The 26,961-nt window shown below is 40.7% G+C and overlaps 1 protein-coding gene across 11 annotated transcripts in view; it reads left to right on the top strand.

Annotated features, from left to right (window-relative positions):
* The window catches only part of tns1b (tensin 1b), a 358,347-nt gene that overhangs the window by 305,363 nt on the left and 26,023 nt on the right, over positions 1–26,961 (top strand). For 8 of the 11 annotated variants that reach the window (XM_049484878.1, XM_022680177.2, XM_049484881.1 and 5 more), the window contains 4 exons: positions 8,993–10,555; positions 14,021–14,107; positions 22,602–22,777; positions 23,891–24,029. In XM_049484878.1, the coding sequence (XP_049340835.1) occupies positions 8,993–10,555; positions 14,021–14,107; positions 22,602–22,777; positions 23,891–24,029 (1,965 nt within the window). The remainder of the gene's footprint in view (positions 1–8,992; positions 10,556–14,020; positions 14,108–22,601; positions 22,778–23,890; positions 24,030–26,961) is intronic. The other 3 variants (XM_049484886.1, XM_049484880.1, XM_049484879.1) reach the window with 2 other exon arrangements.

Genomic DNA, 26,961 nt, shown 5'->3' with positions numbered 1-26,961 from the left:
ACCAATAAAAACCAATTGGTACTATTGGCAGTGTGGGCAGTGTGCCAAATCCTGCTGGAAAATGAAATCTGCATCTCCATAAAAGTTGTCAGCAGAGGGAAGCATGAAGTGCTGTAAGATTTTCTGGGAAAACAAAACTGCACTGATTTCAGACTTGATATAACCCAGAGGATCAACACCAGCAGATGACATGTCTGTCCAAACCATCACTGATCATCAGTAAATTTAGCATTTCTTTTGGAAATCAAGAGACCAGAGGTTTTCAGAATGAGTGATGGTTTGGAGAGCCATGTATTTTTTGGGAGATTTTTTTATGGAGATGCGGATTTCATTTTCCAGCAGGATCTGGCACACTGCCCTCACTGCTAAAGGTACCAATTGGTCTCATATAATATTTAAAAAATTCTTAGACACTGTTTTTTGGGGGGTTTCATTGGCTGTAAGCCGTAATCATCATTTTGAACTTTTTGAGATGCACTTTTCGAAATGTCCATTCAAGAGCGTTTCATGATGGAACCACTGATAAAGAACATTTATTATTCATGACTGTGGGGGATACAGTTTATTACATACACCAGCAAGGTAGACACAGTACTACCTTGTACAACACATACAGTACAAGGTTAGATTTTTCTAATACAGTGACCAGTAAGTGTGTATATTGACAGAATGGAGATTTCCTTTACACTTTCTGAAGAAAAAAAAACACACACACACACTCAGTGGTCTGAACACAAGGCTGTGTGCTGATCTAGTCTGGGTGAGAGCCAGGTCTGGGTCCTTGAGAGCTACCTGAGCTCTGATGTTTGGGATCAAGGGTGCTTTAATGGTTCAGCTATTGACTCGCCACGAGTGGACATCAATGAAATGTGAAAGCAGATCCTGTTTCGCCCGCTGGCTATTAAGAGGTTTCGGATAAGGAACAAACAACGTAAATCTCACCCACCCACCCCACGTCCGCGCACAGCCAGCTCCCCCACCGTGCTTGTAAATCAGTGTTATGACTGAAGTCAGGGTTCCTTATACCATGTTAAAAATAACACTTCTTTTCCACTCTTAAACCAACATCCAGCTTAATGCCATGGAACTCCCCCTGGAAATCATTACCTCCAAGCCCTGGCTTCATTCTTACATAAAGCAGTCATCAGGCGCTCTACCTGTGACCAGGCCCCCACCACTTTATCCTCCACCTTTATCCTCATAAGCTCCTGTTATGAAATCAAATTCAGTCTAGCACAGAGTTTCTCAACCTCGGCCTCTACATGTTTTTTTTTTTTTGTTGTGGGCCAACAAAAGCAGTCCTGACTTAATTACATGATCATCATCATCATCCATCAGGCCTCGAATGAGGTGAATCATCCCTGCTTTTCACTTTGTGCCACATGGGACTACAGTTGAGAAACTGATCTCAGTCTTCACTATTCTTTAATCTGAGGCCACACTATAAAAATGCTTCAGGGGCTTCAGATGATTTGTTGAGTGGCGCCAAAGAATAAACACTTTTTGCTTCCTTGAAGAACCATTTTTGTAACTGAAACACTTGGTTTGAGACCACAATAATTTATTGTGGTGACGGACAGTTCTGGTGGAAACGGGAGAGTTGAGGTGCTCATTGAATTCTGTCGTGATTTGGGCAGCCGTGGTTTTATGTTTTTTGGATACAATCCGGGTTAGCACCTGAACATCCCTTTCAGACAGCTTCCTCTCACAGCGTCCACAGTTAATCCTGTTGGATGTGGTTCGTCCTTCTTGGTGGTATGCTGACATTACCCTGGATATCGTGACCATTATATTAAGTGCGTTTTTATTCACTTAATTATCCTGTCATAATTTGATTTCTGCTGTTATCTGAGTACTCAAATGGGTCAGTTTCTCACCACACACATGTATACAATTACTATAATTTCTTTCATTTTTTTTCAGCATGCACATGCACACAAATGTCTCCGGATATGACATTGCTGGATGCATTGTTGTAAAAGCTCTAAAATCTTTGCAGCAGTATAGCTTTAAGGGAAAGCTGTAAGAGCTGTAAGAAGGGCATCGTTGTCAACTGTTAGAAACCAAAAAAAAGATAAAGTGATTATTGCCTGATGTTTTTCATTATCTGATGACCCAAGTGCATGTAAACACATTGATTAGAATAGAGACAAAATCGGATTTTCTGCAGTTATCTGTTTATTAAGTGCATGTAAACACACTCAGTGATTAAGAATCGTTTTGACAGTTAAAGACCTGATGGTAAAAAGACCTGATGAAAGGATCTTTAGACCTTTGGAAGACCTTCATCTCTATTATAAATGTAAAACATTAGACACCAACAGTTCTTTAAAGGAAAGGATCTTCTTTTTAAGAGGATTCTGACATTCTCCGATGTTTTCCTCTTTGGAATTTTGGAAACTCTTTGGAAAAAATAGTTTTTGGACTTTCTGTCGAGAATAAAATATCTTATTATTGGTATGGCTGTTGGTTTGTTGGGCCCATCCGTTCTTTTATTGGCATCGTTGAAAGACCCAATTGAAGCACCTTTTTAAGCATTTTCAAGAATGTATGCTCGAGTTTGGCTGGACTTTTCTTTGGTTAATATGTTCATAGCTGTTTCTGTACTTTTGATCAGTCAGCTGTTTATATAGCCGTACTCTGAGGCACGAGGAAAACGGTGTGATGAACGGCCAGTGCAATGTGCTGACCCAGACCTCGTCTGCGCTCAAATCAGATAGCCGCAAATCACACGCACATAGACAGTGGCCTCAGTGTAGATGGCTTCTGTTTGCTTTCAGTCATTTTCGATTGTGAATTGTTTTCTTTTCCCCGCGTTCTCTCGCCGAGAGCGGCGTACTTCATGGAAAACTTCTGTTGCTTTTTACAGCAGGGCTGGACAGGGTGAACTTTTCCGTACCGAGCAGGGCGGAGGGTCCTGTAAACATCCAAGCGAGTCTAATATATTTTACTCTGCAGCTCGATTGCCTCCGCGCTGTGCGCCGCGCAGAAGCGGTTTCATGCCTTTCCAACTACTGTTTGATCCAAACAATACAGAGATACTCATCTACTCATATACAAAACATTGTTTCTTGACAGAGCAGTATTTTCACGGTTGCCCTTTCCAACTTTTGGCCTTTTGTCTTTTTTCTGTTCATTCCATCTCGTTCTGTCTTTCTTCACCTTGCTGGAAAAGGGGTGGGGAGCCTGCTGGGGTTTGTCCTTTTTGTTTTTATTCTCTTAATTCAGAAAGCATGTAAAAAGTTGGCTGCTGGAGCTCAGAAAGCCTTTTATTGAAACTCTTTTTTTGGCTTACCAGAGGAATTCTCCATTTTTGTTGATTTCTAATTTACTACAGCATACTAATTTATACTAAACAAAATTAAATCTTAATATTCTTCAAGTATACAGCTCTGGAAAAAAAATGAGACTACTTAAAAATGCTGAATTCCTTGGATTTTACCAAATTGAAAAGCTCTGGAATATAATCAAAAGAAAGATGGATGATCTCAAGCCATCAAACCAAACTGAACTGCTTGAATTTTTGCACCAGGAGTAGAGGCATAAAGTTATCCAAAATCAGTGTGTAAGACTAGTGGAGGAGAACATGCCAAGATGCATGAAAACTGTGATTAAAAACCAGGATTATTCCACCAAATATTGATTTCTGAACTCTTAAAACTTTCTGAATATGAACTTGTTTTGTTTTTTTTGCATTGTTGAGGTCTGAAAGCTCTGCATCTTTTTTGTAATAAACGGCACCATTTAGAGCTATATTTTAAAGAGAGTTAAATAATGTATAAAACCAATATAAAAACAGAAGTTATATGTATTTAAGAGTTTTTAATATAGCTGTATAAGAGTTGCAAGCTACTTCCTATATATATATATATATATCTCAAATATTCTGTTTTGAAAATCACAATAAAACAGTACTCCTAACTATTACTACTACATGATTTAACACAGCAGCTTTTCTCCACATTGTGTCACAGTTTAGTGATGTATAGCCCAATAGAAGTTCTCCAAAAACACTTTTTACTTGACTTCCCTTTCCTTCTCCTGTAAACTTGCCATTTTGGAAATGGTGAAAACATGGTTTTCATTGGACAGCAAAGATACAGGTCTTTCCACTCATAAAAGTGGAAAAATCCCCCCCAACTCAACCCAACCTATTCCAGTAACATTACATATTAGTAATCACATTGTATGACATTTAGGAAAGTAGTTATATTTATATATATATATATTGCAGATATATATATCTGCAATTTAATTGGATCCCATTTGTCCACACATGATTATGTGTCTAAGAGAAGTGTCACACTTAGAGCCTGAGAGTGTGAGAGAGAGAGAAGAGTGAGGACAGGCTCTGAAAAGCCCTGTGATGTCACCATGCTCATCACAGTCGCTCAGCTGGGAGAAGATAAATTGACGACCCTCTCAGCAGACTTACGAGAGAGAGAATAAAGGAGAGAGAGAGAGAGAGAGAGAGAGAGAGAATAAAGGAGAGATAGATAGACAGAGAGAGAGATGATAAAGGAGAGAGAGAGACTGATAGTTAGGGAGAGACAGACAAGCCATCCTTTAGACAAGCAGACAAGCTTTTGGTCAAAGTTTAGTTTGAGTGGGTCAGAATTAGTCCAGTAGCAGTAGATTGAGGAGGAGGAGGAGGAGTGTGAGCCCAGCCCACTCCCCCTTCACCACAACTCGCTAATGTTCATCTAGTGGAGCTCAGGAGCAGCAGGAAAACTGCAACTCTTCATCCCAGAGAAGCCTGTGGAGCGGGACCGCTAACGGCAGGTAGGGAGGGTCCGCTCAGCTGTGTTTTTCCTTGGTATTTTAAACCTTAAATAATAATAACAGCCTCTCAGAGCGCTCTACCATGTGTTAGCTATTTATACGGGTGATGACTGGAGGAGGGAGGATGTTGGTGCGTAATGCGGGAGCCATGGCAGGTCACTGGCGCTCGTAAGCAGGTGATAAAAACGCGAGCTGAAATAGAAGGCGTTTCCTTTTTCAACAGAGAGGTGTGTCCCCTTGCATTCGTGAAAGCTGGCTGTCATGAAGCGTCTGGACGCTAATGACCACATCAGCCCTTCACATGACACTATTGAGTCATTAGGGTGTTTTTAGGTGCAAATAAAACATGAGAGCCCACTGAGGCAAATGTCACGGTTTAAATTTTAATCAGGCGTGTGAAGTTTCCTATGCTTGGGTGTTATCTCTGGTTATGTTATGAGCTGGTGTTTCTCTGCTATTCTTGGGGACTTTCTTGCGAAAGTGGAGGAAAAAGCTCACTTTTTCCAGGTCTGCCTTTTAAAGGGAAGTGCTGGCACTAAGCCTAGGCTGATGGAGACAAAGCTAACTCATGCCTCTCAGCCAAAGAATTTGGCTCGTCGCGTTTAAACACATCTGAAATGCTCTTAAGTGGTGCACCGGTAAGCACACTAGTGGTGCTACGCTCTCTTGAAAATAATGGGGCTTAAAATGATTCCTTGTGCAATGCAACAGTTTTCAGTGATGAATCCATGCAGACCATGGTACTTCATGAGACGATATGATAATTTTTTTATCATGTCAAATAGAAGCTAAGGAGCATTGCAATGAGTCACTAGTCTATTTCCATGGACATACAGTATCCAGCCAGACGATGCCAGACATTATCATTATCACCCACTGCACTGTCCACTTTGGATGGTACTGTCTTCAATGATGTATTTCCATTCAACACGTGTAGCTGTGGATTGGGGTTACAGTTCCGAAGAACTTTACTTGATGCTAAGGTTCTTCACACCAACACAAGTGGAGTTATGTTTCTTTATGGAACCGCAAGTGGTTAGTTCTTCTATGATATAGCTCACAGAACCAATTTAACAGTGTATCAAGAAAAGAAAACATATTGTGAAGAACCAAATTGTTCCAGTCTGGAATTTTCCTTGCAGTATTTGCTTAAAGTGCATTAATCCGACCTTTATAGTAAGCAACTTCCTTAGCAGTAATGTGACAGCCACCAATGAATGTAATGAGATCAAGTTCTGACCCTCGGGGCAGAGGTCATGGCTCAGTATGGCACTGTGGGCCAAGTACAACCAAGAGGCCACAAGGTCGACCAGGTCAGCCACTGTCTATTCTGAGCTGAGCACTGTAGCACTGCTTTGTGCTTTAAGTGGGAAAAGCATAGTCGTGCAATCCAGATCTGCTGTAGGGCATTCCTCTAATTGTTGCATTTTTTTGCAGAATATATTCAATAGTCATATTCAGTTGAACTTGCCATTGAACTACAATAAAATTGGAATCTAAATTTGGCCAATTGAAACAACAAAAAAACAAATGCATGCACAAAAAATGCTAGGTGTGGAACTTGCAGAGATGGCACTAAGCATGCATCAATGATGGTGCTGTGAGGCTATGCTTTCAGAGATACTAGTGAGTAGTTATGTTGATATAGTGCAGGTGTGTATCATGTTCGCTTGTTGGTGTAGTACACTGCCTGGCAAAAAAAAAAAAAAAACACCAAAAAAAAAGGTCACACACTGTAATATTTAATTGGACCGCATGTAGCATTCATTGTGGCCTTGTTCCATAAGCTTCTGCAATGTCATAAGATTTATTTCAATCCAGCATTGATGATGGTAGAGTCTGACAGCTGCACAAAGCAGCTTCTCCATCCAGCACATCCCAAAGATTCTCAATGAGGTTAAGTTCTGGACTCTGTGGTGAACTCTCTCAATCCATGTGTGAAAATGATGATCTCATGCTCCTTGAATCACCCTTTCACAATTCCAGCCCCATGAATCCTGCCACTGTCATCTTGGAATATGTCCGTGTCATCAGGGAAGAAAAAATTAAGAAATCCATTGATGGAATAACCTGGTCTATATTCAGTTTATTCAGGTAGTCAGCTGACCTCATTTTTTCAGCACATACTGTTGCTGAACGTAGACCTGCAGACCAACTGCAGCATCAACCCCACATCATTTACTTCATTAAATCCAGGTGGCGACTTTGTTTTTGGCCCACAGTGTATATAAGTAGGGATAGGGAGGACAGACCTCACTATTTCGAGAGCTTCTTTTAGAAGCTACTTCTAGAAGCATTGTGGGCTTAATTTAGTGAAACACTAGATGCCTACCGGATGACCCCTGTGAACAGCCTATGTAGTATAAGTTACATGGTATGTGTACAGGTGGAAGGGAAGTAGCTGGTCCATATAAGTAATCCCGATTATTCAGTGCATACAGAGTTTGTCATCTGTTCCTTTAGTATTCCACATATACAAAGATAAAATAAAAAATAGGAAAATGGTGTGTAATATGAAATAATAACAGTGCAGTCTGCAGTGTGCAACATTTGCAGAAAGTATTCTGTTTAAATCTAGTAAAGGTCTGAGAATTTAAACAATGACCAATCATAACCTTAAGTTAACCTTAACATAGTGCTTATTGACACTGTTGTACCTTTACTGTAGTTCTAGACAGCCTCTAGCCTAGGTCACACTGCACTGATCCAAGGTTTATGAACCGTGTCATCAGATTTGAGTCTCAAATACCCTGGATTAAGGCATCATGGGAAATCTAGCGTGAGTGTTGCATGGTGGCTTTAACCGAATCAGTGACAGTTCGTCACAACTTGAAGAAACCTTTGCAATTTTCACACGAACAGACTTTTGACTTTTGAAAATCTACATGACCAAAGAGCCCTGCTAAAAAATGAGTAAACCTGGTAAGGTGGTTGATGCATCTTAGCTCTTGACCAACATAAGGTAATGCTTTTGTTTGATTTGCATGATCAAAATCAAATGCAACATAAAATATGTAGCTTAGCTATAATTTTACCTGGTTGGCCAGCTTTCATGCTCCTTGACCAATTCCAGCTAAGACCACCCAGAACCATTTTTCAGCAAATCCTGGCCTTGTGCAGGTTTTTTCTGATGGAGATGTCTACCTAACGTGATTTTAACTTCCTGAACAAAAACAGAAAGCAGCTAGCTGAATTCTGCGGTTTGCAAACGAGCAACGGTGATGATGCTGATTGATATAATGTCTTGGCATGGAGGGTAACTGTGGGTGGCCTTGCAAAGGAGGAGCAATTTCTCAATAGTCTCACTAAATCAAGCGAAGCAAGAGTTGATACTACAGAGCAAGCAGTGGCTCAGTGGTTTGGGAAGGTCAGTGTCTAACATAATGTGTTGTGACAAAGCTTGACCACATGAAAACAAAAGCAGCATTGTCAGAGCTGCAGACAAATAGACTTCCCAGCTGCCTAGGCCAGTTTGTGTGTGTCTATATATGTGTGTGAGGGAGAGAGAGAGGGAGTGAGGGTGTAGGCAGTGATGCCTTAGTTCCATGAAGGCAGGAAATGCCTCCAACCTTGACTTGTGAGACTATTTTTCCATGGGTGAGTCAGAGCTTTGGATAAGGATCCTTGTGGCTCTCTGGGGAATCTGTCGTCGAATCCTGCTTAGGGGTGGGTGGGTGCATGTGTGTGGGTGTGTTTATAGAGGGAGGGGTTCCTACTAGCATGAACAATCGATCAAAACATTTTCCAGCACAGATCTCTGGTCTCTGGTTCCAGTTTTGCGGAACTTTCAGAAGGATAAATAGACTAATTCTACAGAGCTTGGTCCAAAGCAGTACTCTGTATTGACTCAGCATCACTTTTGTCTGTTTTCTATCCTGCTTGGGATGATGTAATAAGTTGCACCAGCACACAGTCATGCAGTGGTAGTTGATTGCAGGTGTTTTGTTGCGTAAACACACACACACACTCACACACAACCAAAACCCTGTGCATGTTTGTGATTAGTGCTAAAACATTTAAAGACTTAGAAACAAGCCTCTCTAATTTTACTGTGTGCCGCTGCTTGACTTTCATTTCCCGTGTTGGGAAGCAAATGAAAAACAGTTCAATAGGTACTATTTCTGTTGTTTGTGGAACACAGCCCGTATCTAAGAACTTATCTAAGAACTAGACACACTGATAACCTTCTTTGTTTCTGTTTTTCCTGCAGACGTCATCCACACACAGGGTCCTCTGGACGGCAGCCTTTACGCCAAGGTCCGTAAGAAGGAGTCTTTGGACGGTACAGCCAACGGCCTCCCCGCTGCAGTCGAGCACGCCTTGCCTCCTGTTGACCACGCCCTCTCTGTGAGTAGCGACTCTGGCAACTCAACTGCCTCCATCAAGACAGACCGCACTGATGAAGCCAGCCAGCAGCCGGCACCTGTAAGCCAGCCGCCAGCCCCCCAGCCCCTCAGCCCTGAGGAGAAGCAGGAGCTGGAGCAGTTGCTTAGTGGCCTGGAGGCACCCATGCATCGACCGGGATATCCAAGTGGCCCTGGGGGAGGAGGAGGTGAAGGTGGTGGTGGTGGTGGTGGAGGTGGAGGTGGTAGTGGTGGTGGTGGAGGTGCAGGAGGTGGTGGAGTTCTTCACCTGGTCCCAGCTCAAGTCCATGTAAATGGGCACAGTAACATGGACAGGGAGACAGACATACTTGATGATGAACTGCCCAACTGCCAAGAGGGCAACAGTGTGGACAGCCTGGGGACTCTGTCCTCTTCATTTGAGGGCCGGGCCACACCTGCCGACTTGTATTACCAGCATGAAACAGTCATAAATGGTCAAGATGCGCCCTACATGGAGAAGAGCATCCAAGAGAAAAACCCAGAACCTGTGACATTCCTTCCTGGCTCCACTTCCAATCAGGATCGTGTAGGTGATTCTGGACCCCCTTCCAGTGGCTATGCAAGTCAGAATGGCAGCATCTACCGCTCACAATCATTTGGCGCCACACCCATTGCAGAGTTTGGGCAGCAGAAGGGCATGCCCAAAGCCCCAACTCGCACCACCAGCAGCAGGGATGCTGTCCAGAGGGGGCTGAATGTGTGGCAGCAATACGGAGTCCCGGAAGAGCCGGTTACAGATGGCATTCACTTCGGACCAGTGTTGCAGACCCACAGCCTTCCTGAGTTTCCTCAGGCGGCTTCCCAGAGTGAAATTGAGCAGTCCATCGAGACTCTAAACCTGCTGATGATGGACCTAGACCCGGCCCTCAGTAATAACACCCAGGTGCCCAAATCCTACAGTGCTCCTTCTGGCGACGGAGTTGTGGTCACCACCCAGCCAACATTTGCTCAGACTCAGGCTCGGCCCTCGTACCAAGCTGATTCTGCCATCCACGCCTATGCTGGAGGCTACCCGGCCGGATACAGCCTGGTCCAGCAACGGGAGGTTCCAGTTCAACAATCTCCTGTGATGCCCCAACTTATTGAAGCCCCTCAGCAGGTGGTCAGCCCTCAGAGGTCTGCTGTGTACCCTCTCTCTGTCACTGAACAGGACGGTCCTGTCCTGACCCTCTCTTCTGTGACCTCTCCAGTGGCTGGGGGTCTGCAGCTGAAGCCCCTCAACACATATCCCTCCAGCACAACCTCTCAGTCTCCTGATCCTCTGGAGCCTGGTTCACACAGTGTCCCTTCCCAGAGCTACTCTGCTTCGTCCTCCCCGCTGCCCAGAGAGGGTGAAACTGAGGACAGCAACTACAACCTAGAGGGCCTGGTGGCTCACCGTGTGGCAGGTAAGCTTATACCCCTGCTATTCCATTCTCTGTTGTCTCATCTAACTGCAGAATTCGTGCTTTGCTCTCGCTCTTGCTCTCGCTCTGCCAGAACACAGCAATCGTACAGTGCATCTGGAGAAGTGATTAAAAGATCTACTTGGTAAGCACAGAACAGGGCCCTCTGTTCCCCCAAAAAACACAGCAGCATGGAGCAAGAATCGAGAGGAAGAATAGATTGACTTGCCATGGCTTACAAAAGGAAAAGAATGCACCAATCACCTGCAGGATTTGGGTGTAGAGCCTTCTAATGTGGAGGTGGATTTGATTTTTGCCAGAAATTATTGTCTATTCACACAGACAGTTTTAGAGATGTCAGCAGTCCTGCCTAATGACTGACTAATGATCATGACCGGCTGTGTCTGGCTAGAATTGTCCATTCCAACAAGCAAGTGGGAAAAACTCTGAAAATCTAGAAATCAAATCCATATTTTATGGAGGAGGCTCCACACACATATTCCACAGGTCAGTGCAGTGTATAAAGTCATGGGATACAGTATTATCCCTTGTCCCATGATATCTGGCAACCCACTGTACATAAAATTCACTCTGGCTCCAGCTTGGAACACAGTTGCCCTCCAGTGGTGTCTCCAGTGAAGAACCCAGTAAGCCTCAGACTGTTGCAGCTGATCTGTAAATATTGACTGTGGTCTGTTAACAGAAGCTAAAACCTCTGTTCAGGAGCATCGTCATGAGGAATGCTGATGGTCAGACTCTGATAAGCAGCTCTGTTTTCTCTCTGTCTGTAATGGCTGAAAAAAGTCTGGAAAAGCTCTTTCCTGCATTGCAGATGCTCAATTTTAAGCATGCTATGTCTTCACATTTAGGATAAACCACATATAGATGGTCACATGTCTTTTTTTCTTTTTCTATCAGAATGCTTTGGCTTGTGCGGACACTAGGTCTGAATGATGGTGAAAAAAAAACTGACATTGTGATTAGGGCTGCACAATATAGCAATATAGTAAATATTCAATTTTATGCTGCCTAATACAAAATGAAAAAAAATGTCCAATATTATTTATTTTACTGCAATTTCTTTTATAAACAGAGGGCTTTTTTAAAGTTTATATCATGTTGGACTTCGGGTAAAAATGCCTGTGTTATTGTTTTTTTAAATATTGCAGGAAATGTATGTTACAGGAAAAAAAAATCTAAAACAAAAAAAATATATACTAGTGCATCTCAAAAAAGTTGAATATCATTGAAAAGTCACTTTATTTCAGTAATTCAGTTCAAAATGTGAAACATTATTAACTCATATAGATATATTACACACAGAGTGATCTATTTTAAGTGTTTATTTCATTCATTGTTGATGATTATGCCAATAGTTACTTTTGGCAGTGTGGGCAGCATGCTAAATCCTGCTGGAAAATGAAATCCAAATTTGAATATCATTAAAAAGTAACTTTATTTCAGTAACTCAGTTCAAAATGTGGAACTCATATATTATATAGATGTATTACACACAGAGTGATCTATTTTAAGTGTTTATTTATTTTGTTTATTGTTGATGATTATGCCAATTGTTTCTTTTGGCAGTGTAGGCAGCATGCTACGTCCTGCTGGAAAATGAAATCCACACCTCTGAATAAAATGCATCTGCTGGTGTTGATCCGCTGTGTTATATCCAAAGTCGAAAGTCAGTGCAGATTTCATTTTTCAGCAGGACCTTTACAGCACACTGCCCACACTGCCTAAACTACCAATTGGTCTTATATAATATTCTTATTTTTTGAGACACAAGAAAGAAAATAAAAGAAATAAATAAAAGAAATAAACGCTTAAAAATAGATCACTCTGTGTGTAATACATCTATATAATATATAAAAGTTTTAAATTTTGAAATGAATTACTGAAATAAAGTAACTTTTCAATGATATTCTTTTTTTTTGAGATGCACTAGTTCAATATTGAGCAGCATAAAATACGAATTTTGCTTGGCAAAATACATTAAAAGAGGAATTTTTGGCAGATTTTACCAGAAGTCTATGATTCAACATTTCAGCACATGGAATAAAAAAAAAAATCATATTGGGCAGATATAATCTGTCTCTGCTAAGTATGTGATAGAAAATTTGTGGCATGATTAATTTCCTTTCCTGCAATGTGACTACTTTGCGATGACAATACTGAAATGATATATTGTGCAGCCCTAGATGACACAGATATAAATATTATTAAAAAGCTACATTTTTGGGGTTTCCAATCACTGCTCTTGTTGCAGGCACTTAGCATGCTCTCCTTATCAGATCAGCCCCAGATTATGGAGATGATGGGAAAACTTTGCTTGCTTGCATCTATCATGATCTTTTGTGGCATGCTCACACTGACACTGAGATTATTTATCTTAAAGGCAAACACAGGGCAAGCACACACCAGTGCTCATATTTGATTTATACCACTGGGATCATTTTTTCTGCAGCCCTTCACAATCACTAAAAGATGGAGATTTTGTGCTTTAACCTCTTCAGAAGTATCAGTATTCAAGACATGCAATACCTCATGCTGTTTCAGGCCTATCCAAACACAGATTAGCCCTGCTCTTAGATTACATCTGAATTTAGAGTCTATAAAAATCCATGTTTATCTAGGATTAGAATTTATTCATTTGTCCAGAAAGTTGGCTGATTAACTACCATTCGTTTTCTCATGCCTCATTAAAGGGCCCTTATCGTGGAAAAACTAAATAAAAACTTTTCACTAGTTTTTTTTTTTAGGTAGTACTAGTGTATTTTAAATAAATTTAATAAAATTAAAAAAGTTTTAATATATATATTTATATATTATATTGATGTATTATACACAGAGTGATCTATTTTAAGTTTTTATTAATTTTATTGTTATTGATTATTTAATGATTATTTAAACACTAAAAAATCAGTGTCTCAGAAAATTTGAATATTATTAATAAAACTTTTGGCAGTGTGGGCAATGTGCCAAGTCCTGCTGGAAAATAAAATCCGCATCTCCATAAAAGTACAGCAATGTTTTAACATCTAGTTAAAAAAAAAAAACATTGAGAGTAGAAACATTAACTGCATGATTAATATCCAGAAAAAAAGCAGGTGTCCCAATACTTTTGTTCATATAGTGTATGTGCATGTTTCACATATGTTCATATATATTTCACACACACAATGTTTTGCCTGGACTGCTTATGGCTTAAGGCGCAATACAGGACAGCCAACAAAAACAGAGAATTAAAAATATAAGTAAAGGTGCGGGCTCATTAAAATTCCATTAATGTTTTCCCAGAAATTGATTTTTTTTCCCTTTCTCTTTTTCTCCTTTTTGATTAATTCATCCTGTATGTGGATCACTCATCTTGTCATCACCTCCTCTCCACCCTCCTCCTCACCTTCCTCTCTCCTCCTGCTGCCCTGCACCATCCCTGTGCTCCTCCCCTCCCTGCTGGTGTAGAGTACACCGCCCGTATCCGCCAGCTCTCTGACCCAACTGACCGAACTCCTCAACCTGACCAACGCCGCCGCTCTCTCTCCTTCTCTGGTTGGTCTCTCTCTCACTTTGGGATGCTCTTTCTCTCTTTCCATGTGTGTCTCCCATGTTTCTTTTTTACCTTCGTTTGTCTGTGTTTCCCAGTTTTCACTGTTTCTATTTCTTCTTCTGAGTCTCTCTCTTTGCACTTTTGACCCTGTTTACACCTGGTCAATTCATCTTTAGTCTTGAAGATCAGGATTATATATGGATAAGGCCAAGCTTGGACTGAGCGATATATATATATATATATATATATATATATATATATATATATATATATATATATATATATATATATATATATATATATATATATATTAGTTTTTCTCATATGAATATATATCCTTTTATATTTATATAAGTTGAAACAATATGATTCATATCAATATAGACTATGTAGCGTTACAATTATCTCAAATACATTTTGCCAGTGTGTCTCTTCTCCCAGTTTGTCGATACCAAAATATAGCTTACTGATCTTTCCATCTCTATAATATATCTAATGTTCTCACAACTGGCTGTTAATAAAAGGGCCTGTGTAAAATCGTCTTAAAAAAGGCTTCTTTTTGTTAGTATCTTAAGGGATGGAAAAGTATCGAGATATACATTGTATATTGTCTTTCAGCTTAAAATATTGAGATATTAGTTTTGAATCATATTGCCCAGCCCTAAGCCAAACCACATAAAAATACAAATACAGTGTAAAAACACCCAAGACTATTTAAAAATATCATAATCAGGCAGATCTCAGACACACGCAGACGCAAATAAGACACTTTATTATAAAAAAAGAGCAATATAAAGAGTAATCAGGATATTTATGATATTCATGGTCAATACCGGCCAACAGGAGCCAACAGAAAATAACATATATCAAACATGATAAACATTCCAGGATTCAAAAACATTTTGGTTTGATTGGTTTCCTGGTGGTGCCGTGTGTAGAGTCATGTGATCGTGAGAGGTGCATTCTGGGTAAAGTAGTCCAGAGACTGAAGATCACAGGTAGAGCTAAGTGCAGGGGAGACAGGTGCGCTTTCAGCACCAGACATGACAAAAACAGATACATAGCCACATAACAATTTAATCATATATTTTAATTTTAACCTCAATATGCATTTGACTACCAAACATGAAAAATGCATGTGGGTACAATCGTATCTGGATACAGTCCGTATAATAGTCACATGACGTGACCAGATGTAAACAGGGTCTCTCTGTGTTTCTGTATCTCCTTCTGTTTCTGATTTAATCCATAACATCTTTCTTGGGTATATGCCTGTTTTTATTGAAAGCAATGAAAAATAATTGTAATAAACAATATTATTGTCATTTTAAGACCATTTCATGCCACTGATACTATAATGATATAATAGCATAATAAGGCAAAAATGAGCTCTCTCACAGTAACTATTTTTGCTTGGATGAATTATTGTCCCAGAAAGTATGGGATAAATCATATTATTTTCATGCCTCAAATATAATATAATGCTGATTTAATATCGATCTAATACAATTAGACTTTGGAATTGTGATATAAACATTTTTAAATATTTAAAAAGGTAAAAAACAATGGACATTATTGAAGTCTGCAAATATGAGTGAGCTCATCCTCATATATTGTATGATAACTTGATAATGTATTTAAATTATTTTCATAGGCATAATTGTGTAAAGTTTCCTTCCTGTATCTTTCTCCCTCCTTCTTCATATCGTCGCTGCCCAATGAAAAACACTTTCAGGTCATTTTAAAGAGTTTCTATTGGTCTGTTCATCAAGAACTTTTGGTGTGTTAAGGAGAGTTTGTCTGTTCAAATTATGTAGTAAACTAAAAATTGACAAAAATGGAAATAAGTGTTTTTCATAGGACAGCGACGATATTTAATATTTCACTTTCTTTTCACTTATGACACCCCCTCTTCACTAACTCTGTAAAAGGCCTAAAAGGGTACTCTGAGCTTCAGCGCGAGTGTGGAAGCGTTTGCACTCGTTTAGGCTCTCGGTTAGTGGACGACCCCAACAAACAAATTCCATTTGTGTTATCGCCTGAGTGAAGGTTTCACAAGAGCGAGACGTGTGCAGACAAAGGCCACTCTGTCTGCGTCCGCTGAGAGCATGTCACAAGATACAGTTTGCCAAACCTTCGGGGGGGGCGGCACGGAGGCGCAGAGACACAGGCCTCTTTCAGCGCCGCTCCTCCACGTCTGCTGTAGCATTTAGGAGCGGGACAAAGCGTAATAAATCCTCCTCAGTCCCTGAACCACTGTTCAACTCTTATCTGCCTGTAGAGAATGAATGTCTAGGACATGGACCGCGCTTTGTCCTCGCTGTACAGTAGCCAGATGCCAGCTTCCATCCGGCTCTTCCGACTCACGTCAACTCCACGGGGGGGCCTGACAATGGTCTAGATCTAGGCTGCGGACCTCTCAGACCTCACCTCAGATAATGCGGGCTATCTCTTGCAGGAAAAGAGCAAACTCTTTCATGCTTAGAGAAGTGAATGAAAAGGGGAAAAAGGGAAGTTTTTGTCCATTCCTCTCCAGTGGCTCATGCTCAGATCCAATGGAAATGAGAGGTCAAGAACGGCACTGGGATTTCTCTGCAACTCCAGATCCAGAGCATCCGGGCATTTGTTTCCAACTGTAGTAATGATCTGGGAAATATACCAGGTTAAACTGCATCTGCAGAGTAAATTTTAGCTTAAAAGGTGGGTCAAATTGAGGTTGTATCTTGTTTAAAACACAAATAACGTGCTCCAGACTAGATCGAGTCATCTTCTCTACTTGGTTTCTGTACAATTGTATGCAAATCTGCCCAAACAAATGAAACCCATGGTAGAAAATTAAAAAACTAAACTAACAGAAAAGTGCTTCATGCTTAGAGAAGTTAATGAAAAGGGGGGAAAAGGGAAGTTTTTGTCCATTCCTCTCCTGTGGCTCATGCTCAGAGGGGAAGAAAGGTCTTGGGATTTCTCTGCAGCTCCAGCTCTAGAGCATCCTGGCAATAAACCAGGTTAAACTGCACCTGCAGATTAAAATTAAGCTTAAACCTGCAGAGTACACATTAATAGCTGGGTCGGGTCAAGGTTGTATTTTATTTAAACCACAAAAAAAGTGTTCCAGAGTTCGTCTGGGGCAAGATCAAGTCATCTTCTCTCCATTGTTTCTGTATTATTGTATGCAAATCTGCTCAAAGAAATTGAACCAAAGGTAAGAAAAAAACCTTGGGATTTCTTTGCAACTCCAGCTCCAGAGCATCCTGGCATTTTGTTCCCAACTGTAGTAATTATCTGGGCAATACACCAGGTTAAACTGCATCTGCAGAATGAAGTTTAGTGTGAAAGGTGGGTCGAATTCAGGTTGTATCTTGTTTAAACCACAAATAATTGCTCTAGAGTTGGTTTGAGACTAGATCGATTTATCTTCTCTCCATTGTTACTGTACTATTGTATGCAAATCTGCCCAAACGAATTGAACCAAATGTGCAAAAAAACTAACTAAAAAGTGCTGGCGTAAAATTGTATAGGCTATCTCTTGCAGAAAAAAAAACGCAAGCTCTTTCATTCTTAGAGAAGTGAATGAAATTGGAAAAAGGAAAGTTTTGGTCAGTTCCTTTTCTGTGGCTCATGCTCAGATCCAGTAGAGATGAAAAAAGGGGAAAAAAGGCCTTGGGATTTCTCTGTAACTCCAGCTTCAGAGCATCCTGGCATTTGTTTCCAACTGTAGTAATTGTCTGGGCAATATACCAGGTCGTATCTTGTTTGAACCACAAATAAAGTGCTCCAGAGTTGGTTTGAGATTAGATCGAGTGGTCTTCTCTCTGTGGTTTCAGTATTATTATTGTATGCAAATCCGCCCAAACAAATTAAACCAAAGGTACAAAAAGGAAACTAAAAAGTGCTGGTGTAAAAAGGTCCCTCTCAGATAGTATGGGCTATCTCTTGCAGGGAAAAAAACGCAAGCTCTTTCCAGCTTACAGAAGTGAATAAAAAGGAAAAAAATAATGTTTTTGTCAGTTCCTCTTTTCTCTAGCTCATGCTCAGATCCAGTGGAGATGAGAGGGGGAAAAAAAGGCCTTGGGATTTCTCCGCAGCTCCAGCTTGAGTCCATTACGCCCGCCTGGTTGCTGAGGAAACAGTAACAGTGTTTGACACGCACAGCTGTGTAGCAGTGCTGTGTCATTCCGTCTGTTTTGCGTGATTCTGGTCCTGGCTCAAACAGAGACTGCTCTTCCAGGGCCCATCGACGGGCCAGGCTCCAGATCTGTCCCCAGCACTGGCCCTTTGCTCTCCCAGATCAATAAATCCAGAGTTTCTGTGTTTGACATTGCTCCTGGATACGGACAGCGCACTGTGAACAGGCTGCAGATGGATGGTGCTCAATGTACACATTTGTTTTTAAGCGTTTGGAGGTTCCTCCCTTTGTGACACTGTGACTCGGTGGGCTTGGGTTTGGTGTCATCCTAAGCCACAGATTTTTTTTGTAGACTCTGAGACACTGTTTCCATTATAATGGACATCACATATTTTTTTTGTTTTTCATGTTTTGTTGCACATAACAGTTATTGAGGCCAGTTGTCCACCAGAATAGACCATAAACCACCCAATGAAAAAGTTTACCAGCCAATGAAACAGTAGCTTAGCCTCATCCACTGCACTATATATATATAAAAAAAAAAACACAGCAACTCAAGACATTAGTGCATGACATTGGGATGGTTTGTGAAATGAAAATACAAAATATCAAATACAATAAAATAAATAATGCAATAGACATTACAATCAATAAACGATTTTAGTTATTTGAATTTAATTTTATATATAGAGTTTATATTTTGAAATATTACAGTCCTGTTTTGTGTCCAGCACAGGAAAAAAAAACAGCATTCTTATATTCTTATATTTTTCCATCATCGGAATATAATTCAGGTCTGAAAGGGTTAAGTCAGATTTGCATACTTCGCTTTTTACACCAAACAACATCAATAAGAAAAGCGTTAGTAAGGTTTCAAAGTCAGTGACAGTCTTGCTCATCTTCAAGGGCATGAGAAAGTAGAGGTTCTACATTTCTACCAGTTTGGGGGATTGGACCAGCAACCTTCTGGTCCTTTCTTGTTAAATTCATGTTAACCCAAATGAGATAAGCCAATAACCCACCAACACAGTCCGACTCCCCCCCCATCACTTGCAATGCTCCTGACACTAGGATGTTGAGGGAAAGGATGTCATGCCTCCTCTGTTACATCCTCCATCTTTTTGATTGCCTGCCTAGGTAGCCAACACATTTGGAGGAAAGTGCTGGACCCCCAGCTCTAAAACATCAGCCAACAGATGCCCATGTTGACCGGCATCACATTACAATGTAAGAAGGTGGCATGTACCACCAACTATCAGTGGAAGAGCCAATGGATCTGAACCAAAACACTCCTAGAAAGCACCAGAATCCCTCGTGGTAATCAGCAGTGACCAGGTTCAGCTGATCCCAGTCAAAGCACAATTTTCTGTTGCACCTTTGTATAGGGGTGACAGGTAACAGTGGGTAACAATACGATAAAAAAAAAGAAAATAAAAATTGGGTTTGGAAAGAGGCCCATTTAATGAGGTCTGAAGTTATTTGTTATCCCACATTTGAGAGACTCACCACTTTTTAACCCTCTTGTTATGTTCATTTGTCAGGAACAGCAATGGTGTTCCTAGGTCAGTTCGACCTGGAACATGCTATTATTAATTAGCCAAAAGATGTCTGAAACAAAAATAAATCCTAACAGGCAGTGTGAATATTTAATTACTATTAAATACCATTACTAATTATTCTATCAATATTTAGTGCAATGCTGTTCCTTACCTCTAACAGGTAATGCTTCAATTAGGATAATTCGCTAGTTCAAACTTTTTTTTAACATTTCAATACTTTTACATTACTTTTAAAAGACCTATAGACATATGAAACACAATAGTTTTACATAACATTGAAACATAACATTGTAATTTTGTTTAATTTTTTAAAACAGGACAAAAACAGACTACAAAGCACAATTTGAACTGCAGAAAAAATCCTTGGTGCCCACCTATTCTCCCTCCAGGAATTGTATTCTGGAAGGATCAGAATATAAAGCAGATAATATTGTTAAAGACCCCACACACCCGGCATACACTCTCTTTAACCTTCTCCCCTCTGGCAGGCGCTACAGATCCCTGCAAACAAAAACAACTCGACACAAAAATAGCTTCTTTCCCATGGCGATCACCCTTCTGAACTGTTGAGTTATATTTATGCAGTTTAATTACTCTGTGTGTGCTTTGCCATGTGATATGTCTTGTTTTGTATATTCTTATCATAATTCTGTACATTATAATGATTGTCTGTATCTCAATGTATAGGGAGTTAACGTCTACCGAAGTCAAATTCCTTACTGTGGTTGCAAATATGTGAGATGAACCCCTTTCAAATTATATGTTGATTACACTAATTAAGGCAAGCGGAAGACGTTTCATACTGAAAAAAAAATGTTTAACTATTTTTCCTAGATTTTCAACTCGTTACATAATACGAGGATTAAAATCTATTGGCTATGATTAAGAAGTTATGGGGTGGTGCTGGAACCTTTTGTAGATCCAATCATTTCTAGCCTCTGCTAGTAATGACAGTGAATACATATCAGCACTTATTTAATAATTCCGAAGAAAGGAAAGAAAGGAAGCAAACCCCAATGAATGTCTCCAAAGACTCCCTTGATACTAAGTGGAAAATTGCGTAAATGCACGTTTTCACTGAACTTAAACGCAGTGCTTTATTGAGCATGCTCTCAGAACGACTCTGCGGCTTCGGGAATAGCACTAAACAGCCACAGCCACAGTGCCCACTGTTCCCAGAGGAGGCGATGAGGGCACTAAAGGCTTGGAAACACCAGTATGAGCCACCAGTGGATCTACATGCTGCGACTGGCTGAGCTGCGGACACTCTATATAAGTTGTAGGAGGCTAACTCTAACTTGCTCCATGACTGAGAGAGAGAGAGAGAGAGAGAGAGAGAGAGAGATGGTAAATATTTTGGTCTTGCTGTTGCTTGGTTTCCGAAAACACTGTTGTCTCACAGTAGGGTGTGTTCTGCACGCCCCCGTCTGGGGTGCTCTGCAGCGGGAAGGAAACAGCGGTGTGTGTGTGAATGTGCAAGCTGATTTGGTCACAGCTGGGGTGGACTGAGGACCCATCCCACGTGGGTTGTAGTCAGAGCTCTGATCTAGGATCAGCTGATTCCTTCTTATGTAATGGTATTGCTTGGAATATGAAGATCAGAACTGAACCTGGATCTGTATGTTCGCAAACCATTGTTTTTATTTCCCACCATGTTACTAAATGAACAGGATCATTCCGATTTTACATTCTACATACAGTGCTGTGAAAACATTTGAACAAACATTTTAACACACAGTTAGCGGCGCTAGCCAGCCCTGGTTAGCAGTACTAGCCAGCTACGGTTAGCAGCGCTAGCCAGCTACGGTTAGCAGCGCTAGCCAGCCACTGTTAGCAGCGATAGCCAGCCGCAGTTAGCAGCGCTAGCCAGCCGCAGTTAGCAGCGCTAGCCAGCCGCGGTTAGCGGTTCGTCCTGTGTAGCTTGTTTAACATGGTAAACGCACAGACTACAGTCCAATATACTCACCTCTTAATGAGTGTCTTTACTGATCCTTTCAACCTGATTGGTAAAATTTATACATAAGGGGCACAGTCAATTTTTGGGAAAATTTAAGGAATTTATTTGCACCTTATAGTGAGAAAAGTATGGTAATTAAAATATATGTCTTGTGCCCTTAGTATTTACATAATTCATTGTAAAAAATATATATATCATGGCAAAATTATTGACCAAAAATCCTTAACAAACACCTGAGCAACAAAAAAATTGAGAAAATGCAGTTTTTTTTACTCAAAATAAAAATTTACAGTGTACATAAAAAGCATTGATGCCCACTGAATGGCCATATTAAAAAAGATCAGAGCTTTTTAAGATATCGTTTTCAGCTCTACCTCTTACGCAAATCCTGTTTGCTCTATACAGACTTCTTTTGGTATCAAAAACGACTCTATGAAAAGAGCTTACAGCTTCCTTTGAGGTCAATCCAGAGTGTTAGCAGGCAAAGCACAATACCCAGATGTCAGGAATAAATTCATAGCATTTCTCTGATGTGCTACTGAATTCCAGAAAATCAGGAGCATCTGAATGAGTGCATTGTTTGTGGCGAGCACTTCCAAACAGGCTGCAATTGTGGAGAGATTTTTCAAGGTCCTTCATGACTTTGACAGGAACAGTACGCTCTTTAAAGGTCATTGGCAGTTTCACACAGAGTCGGTTCACGCGGAGTACTTAGTGAACACTTTAAAGTTATCCTGGGATATTTTATATGGATAATGATGGAGTTTTGTAGGTCTTTTTTTAATGTCTCTACTGTTATAAGCGAGAGAGCTGCCCTGAGTAAAGTTATTGTGTGGTTGGGCTTGTTTTTGCAGGTGTCCAGTCTCGAGAGATGTCGTCGGATGAAGGCTCAGCGCCAGGACGTCGCAGGACCACCAGTGAAGGACAGTCCAATGATGAGAGCCCCACGCATGTCCGTTCCCCCATTCGTTGTATTTCACCAGAGTTGGCCAATACCATTGCTCTGAACCCGGGGGGGCGGCCTAAGGAGGTAGACTCAGGGACAGCTTTTTAAATGTCTTGAAAATATACCTGTGGACTTCTAACTAGCTAGATATCTAGATAGGTGTCTTCTGTATGTTTTTTGTTTCTATGTACATTGTGTTAAAGTGAATGTCTGGATCAGTTTACCGGACATTTCCCTAGTGTTGTAGTACTCAAGACCAGTCTCAAGACCAAAAATGAGTTTGGCTAACAGCAAAAAAAAAACAAGCTACTCCCGCTTTCATTTAGTATCCAATCAATGAAGTTGGAGTTATACTCTTTGGTTATGTGAATCATCGTAAATTTGTATGCAGGACCTTCCGAAAAAAAAAAAAAACATTCGGCAGAATGCCACATTTCGATGACAGAGACCTCAGGGACCATGACTAATTCTTTCAGGCATTCAGAAAAAAAGGAGAGATAAGTAAAAACTGGCTAGTGATGAGCTAGCTAACCTTAGTGACAAGCTAGCTAATCTCAGTGATAAGCTAGCTGATCTCAGTGATGAGCAAGCTAACCTTAGTGACAAGCTAGTTAACCGTGCCGAGCTAGCTAACCTTAGTGATAAGCTAGCTAACGTTAGTGACGAGCTAGCTAAAATACTAATGTTAAAGGGGAGAGAACTAAAGCTAATAACGAGCTGGCTAACCTTAGCTGCCAGCTAGCTAAGCTGTTTGAGGGCAAATTGTGATTGTTTTTTTTTTACATTTTATAATAAAAATGAAAAGTATTTGTTCAACTTTATGTGATGACTTCTGATTAAGTTTTAAAAGAGACACAGATTATGCATAATTTTAATAAGTCTTAATCTAGTCTCGGTCTCGGCTTTTCCCGGTCGGACTCGACTACTAAAAAGTCTTGGTCTTGACTACAACACTACATTACCCAGACTTTTTCCTGCTAGTCCGCCAGTACAAAGTCTAGGTAATACCTCAGATTGCCCAAGTGCAGAGAGTTTGTGACAGACCTGTTGTCGCCATTACTCTGGTGATCAGCACAGAACCAAGGTCCAGCACTTTTTCCATGTTACAGAGACACTGACCATCATCTAAACCAAGCTGAATATTTCCTATACTCAGAACATGCATGATAATGTCTGGACTGTCTTCTGTTTCTCTAGGGACACATGCACAGTTACAGGGAGGCCTTCGAAGAAATGGAGGGGGGTCCCGTAAGCCCCCCACCAACCATGGGTGGTGAGGTCTTCCCCCAAACCCCTGCCTTCCCCGTCTCGCCACAAACCCCTTACTTCAACCTGTGTAAGTTCCCCAACTGGAGGAGGAGGGAGCCGTAGAGCTCAGGGAATGTCGTCTGTCTCTGCTAAATCAGTTAAAACAGAGTTATAAAAAATATGTGAGCATCTGACATTCATAGTGTAGAGAAACGTTTCAGTTTAAAATGAATGTAGGCACTTACAGTATACAGCTTTGGCCCGAGGATTGCAAGTTGGCACATGCATCTGTTAGCTGATGTACCAGAGCTGGGAATCCAGCACTTTCCTTATTGAGTGCTAGCTGCCTAGTGATGATGAATTTTGGCAACAGTCCAAAAAGAAAAATGGCTAAAGAATTCACATGTATTAAAAGAGGCATGTGCCTCTGTCCTGACCTAAAAATATATACTTTAGAGAAAATAGAAGACATGCTCTCTAGTGTCGTTTATGAAGTGTTGCTTGGGGATGGTAATGACGGCGATATACTTACGCATACAGATAGATGCATTGTACGAGTGTGATTGTGGGTCTCTTTGCTTTACAAAATTAACCTCTTTATTCCTCTTTCTCCACAATAGTACTTAAGGAGAAATCAGAATTAACACACTGTCTATAAGCCAACACCAGGCAGTGCTATACAAAACAGCCAGATTAAAGTCCTCCCTCTGAGGCGTTAGATCATGGGTAAAGCCCTGATCATCACTCACAGATGAGTCCAGTCTGTGGATGTTAGAAGTTAGAAGGCTCGGTTCATGTGGAGCGTGACGATCTCCAGCAGGGTTGTTCTCTGTGTTGCCGCTAAATGGAAAATAGCATGCGTTTTGTTGGCTCATAGACATGCCTAAAGAACTCGGATAAGAAAGATTCATCCTCGCTCTCTCTCCTGTTCCCCAACAGTCCTTCTGTCTGCACCAATGGTTTTGGATTTTGTGGATGCTTGCTTGAGTCCCTACAGTATTTCTTTATTTAACCCTTTAAAATGCCTTGTCTCGTATACGGGCTACAGGCGTAGTTGATACAAAACCATTTTTTTTTTTCTGCAGTAAAATAACTGGAAATTTAAGAGCTTTGGAATCTCTTACAGGACACTTGGAGAAGCTGCCTGTTTTCTATCTACTTCACTTAATAATTTTAGATCAGTAACAGGAATTCATATTCAGGAAATTTGTATTCAGGAAAATATTCATTTTAAAATAAAGTTCAGGAAAGAGCCAATTTTATTATTTGTACTCATTATATTTTGATATTAGCAGATTTACTTAAATATTTTTTTTTTTATATTTTCTATTACATTTACCATTATAATTTTCAGTAATGTTTCTTACATTAACTATGAAAGTTTTTTTATGTAATGCTTAAATAGAAATCTAATTTACAATTTAGTGTTGGAATGTCAGTAATTCTTTGAGTATGATCAAATGAATAGTTGTGAGAGCTGATTGTGAGTGAGTGATTTAATTCAGTTTTTTAATGTTAGAGAGATTATGGAGAGCTATAGATGTAGAAACAAGTTATGATTTATGAGTGAGTAGATGATGGGGGGAAAATGTTCAGTGTTAATGATAAAGAGATAATGGAGAGCAGTAGAACTGGGCATCTCGGTAGAGAACAGAAATAAAAGAAGGGATAAAAGTGGGTTTTAACACAAATGGTTGTGTTAAAACTCTGCTGATTACTGTCAAGGCACCCAAAAAAAAGCAAAAAAACTGTATAGAAACCCACATATAGGTAAAGTGATCTCACACAGCAAAAGCAGGATAGCTCAGTTTTAATCACCTCTTACCTCATCTTACCCCCTGGACCCCCACTCCACCACCAGAGCTTTACAGCTCCCTCATAAAAAGCCTCTTTACAAGGTCACAACACGCAGACCTCCTCAGAAATCCAGCGTCCGACCCGCGCTCTCGACCTGCTTTGTTTTCTTTGGCCCTCCGCTGCGTTTCTGCTCACCAGACATACCGCCTGAAACCCATCCAAGCCCCGCTGCTTTGGTTGAAATTTTACCCCCAAGCTGCTTTACGCTCAGCGCAAATCCGATCGTTCTCCAGAGCGCCGCTGTCACGAGCACCTAAATGAGGCTTGACAAGACTTATTGTAATATCAGTCTATGAAAATAGAAAAATATGATTCTTCAGGCGTATTCCTTTTATGAGCCTCAGGCCAGGGATATTTGGTGTACATTTGACTTTTCAGCACTTCATAAAGCGCTTTCGCTGTGTTTTCTGGTGTAATCGTCTTAATGGCTAAAGCATTCCTGGGGTGCACGTGGACTCTCCAGAGTTTTCGCTGGTCGGGGGGGCTTTGGATTTGTGGGGAGCAGGAGACGGTGTGGGTTGTTCTTTCTGGTCGGCGTTAAGAAGCCCACACGCTCTCCGAGAGACGCTTTAAAACAGCTCTGTCACTGCGGCCCCCTTCTCCTGCAGTGAACCGGAGGACCACTGAGTCTTCCATTAAAACCCTCAACCCTTTCCCCCCTCTACCTCTCTACCTCTGGTGCTGAGCCAGTTAGGCTGTGACACAAAGAATTGTATGGGATTCTTTGGTAAGTGGAGGATGCACGCACTGTCCCAGTCCCCACTGTGTCCCAATGTCAGCCCCGCCCCGGACCACCCTCACTGCTTCAGCAGGCATGCATGAGGAGAGCAGCTCTCATCATCTCACACACACACACACACACACACACAGACACTGAGGATAAAATGATGGTGTCAATTAATCATTCTAATTCAATACTGCTGTGATTTTCCCGCAAAGCACAGGCAGGCAGGCAGGATACTCTAGCTATTAATAGTCTTTGAGAGATGAGAGTTGAACTTTGTTAATGTTGATGTTATTCTTGTATAAAATATTGGGAAAAAAACATTAATGTAATCTTCTTAAACATTTGCATTAACAGTATTTTATAGTATTTTCTGGATGCAACAATTTGGAAATCGTTCTTCGATAAATGTCTATTCTGATGGACAACAGGTCCCGAT

Source organism: Astyanax mexicanus, chromosome 11 (genome assembly GCF_023375975.1).
Source record: "Astyanax mexicanus isolate ESR-SI-001 chromosome 11, AstMex3_surface, whole genome shotgun sequence".
NCBI classification, from domain to species: Eukaryota; Metazoa; Chordata; class Actinopteri; order Characiformes; family Acestrorhamphidae; genus Astyanax; species Astyanax mexicanus.
This window is presented reverse-complemented; position numbering and strand designations above follow the sequence as displayed.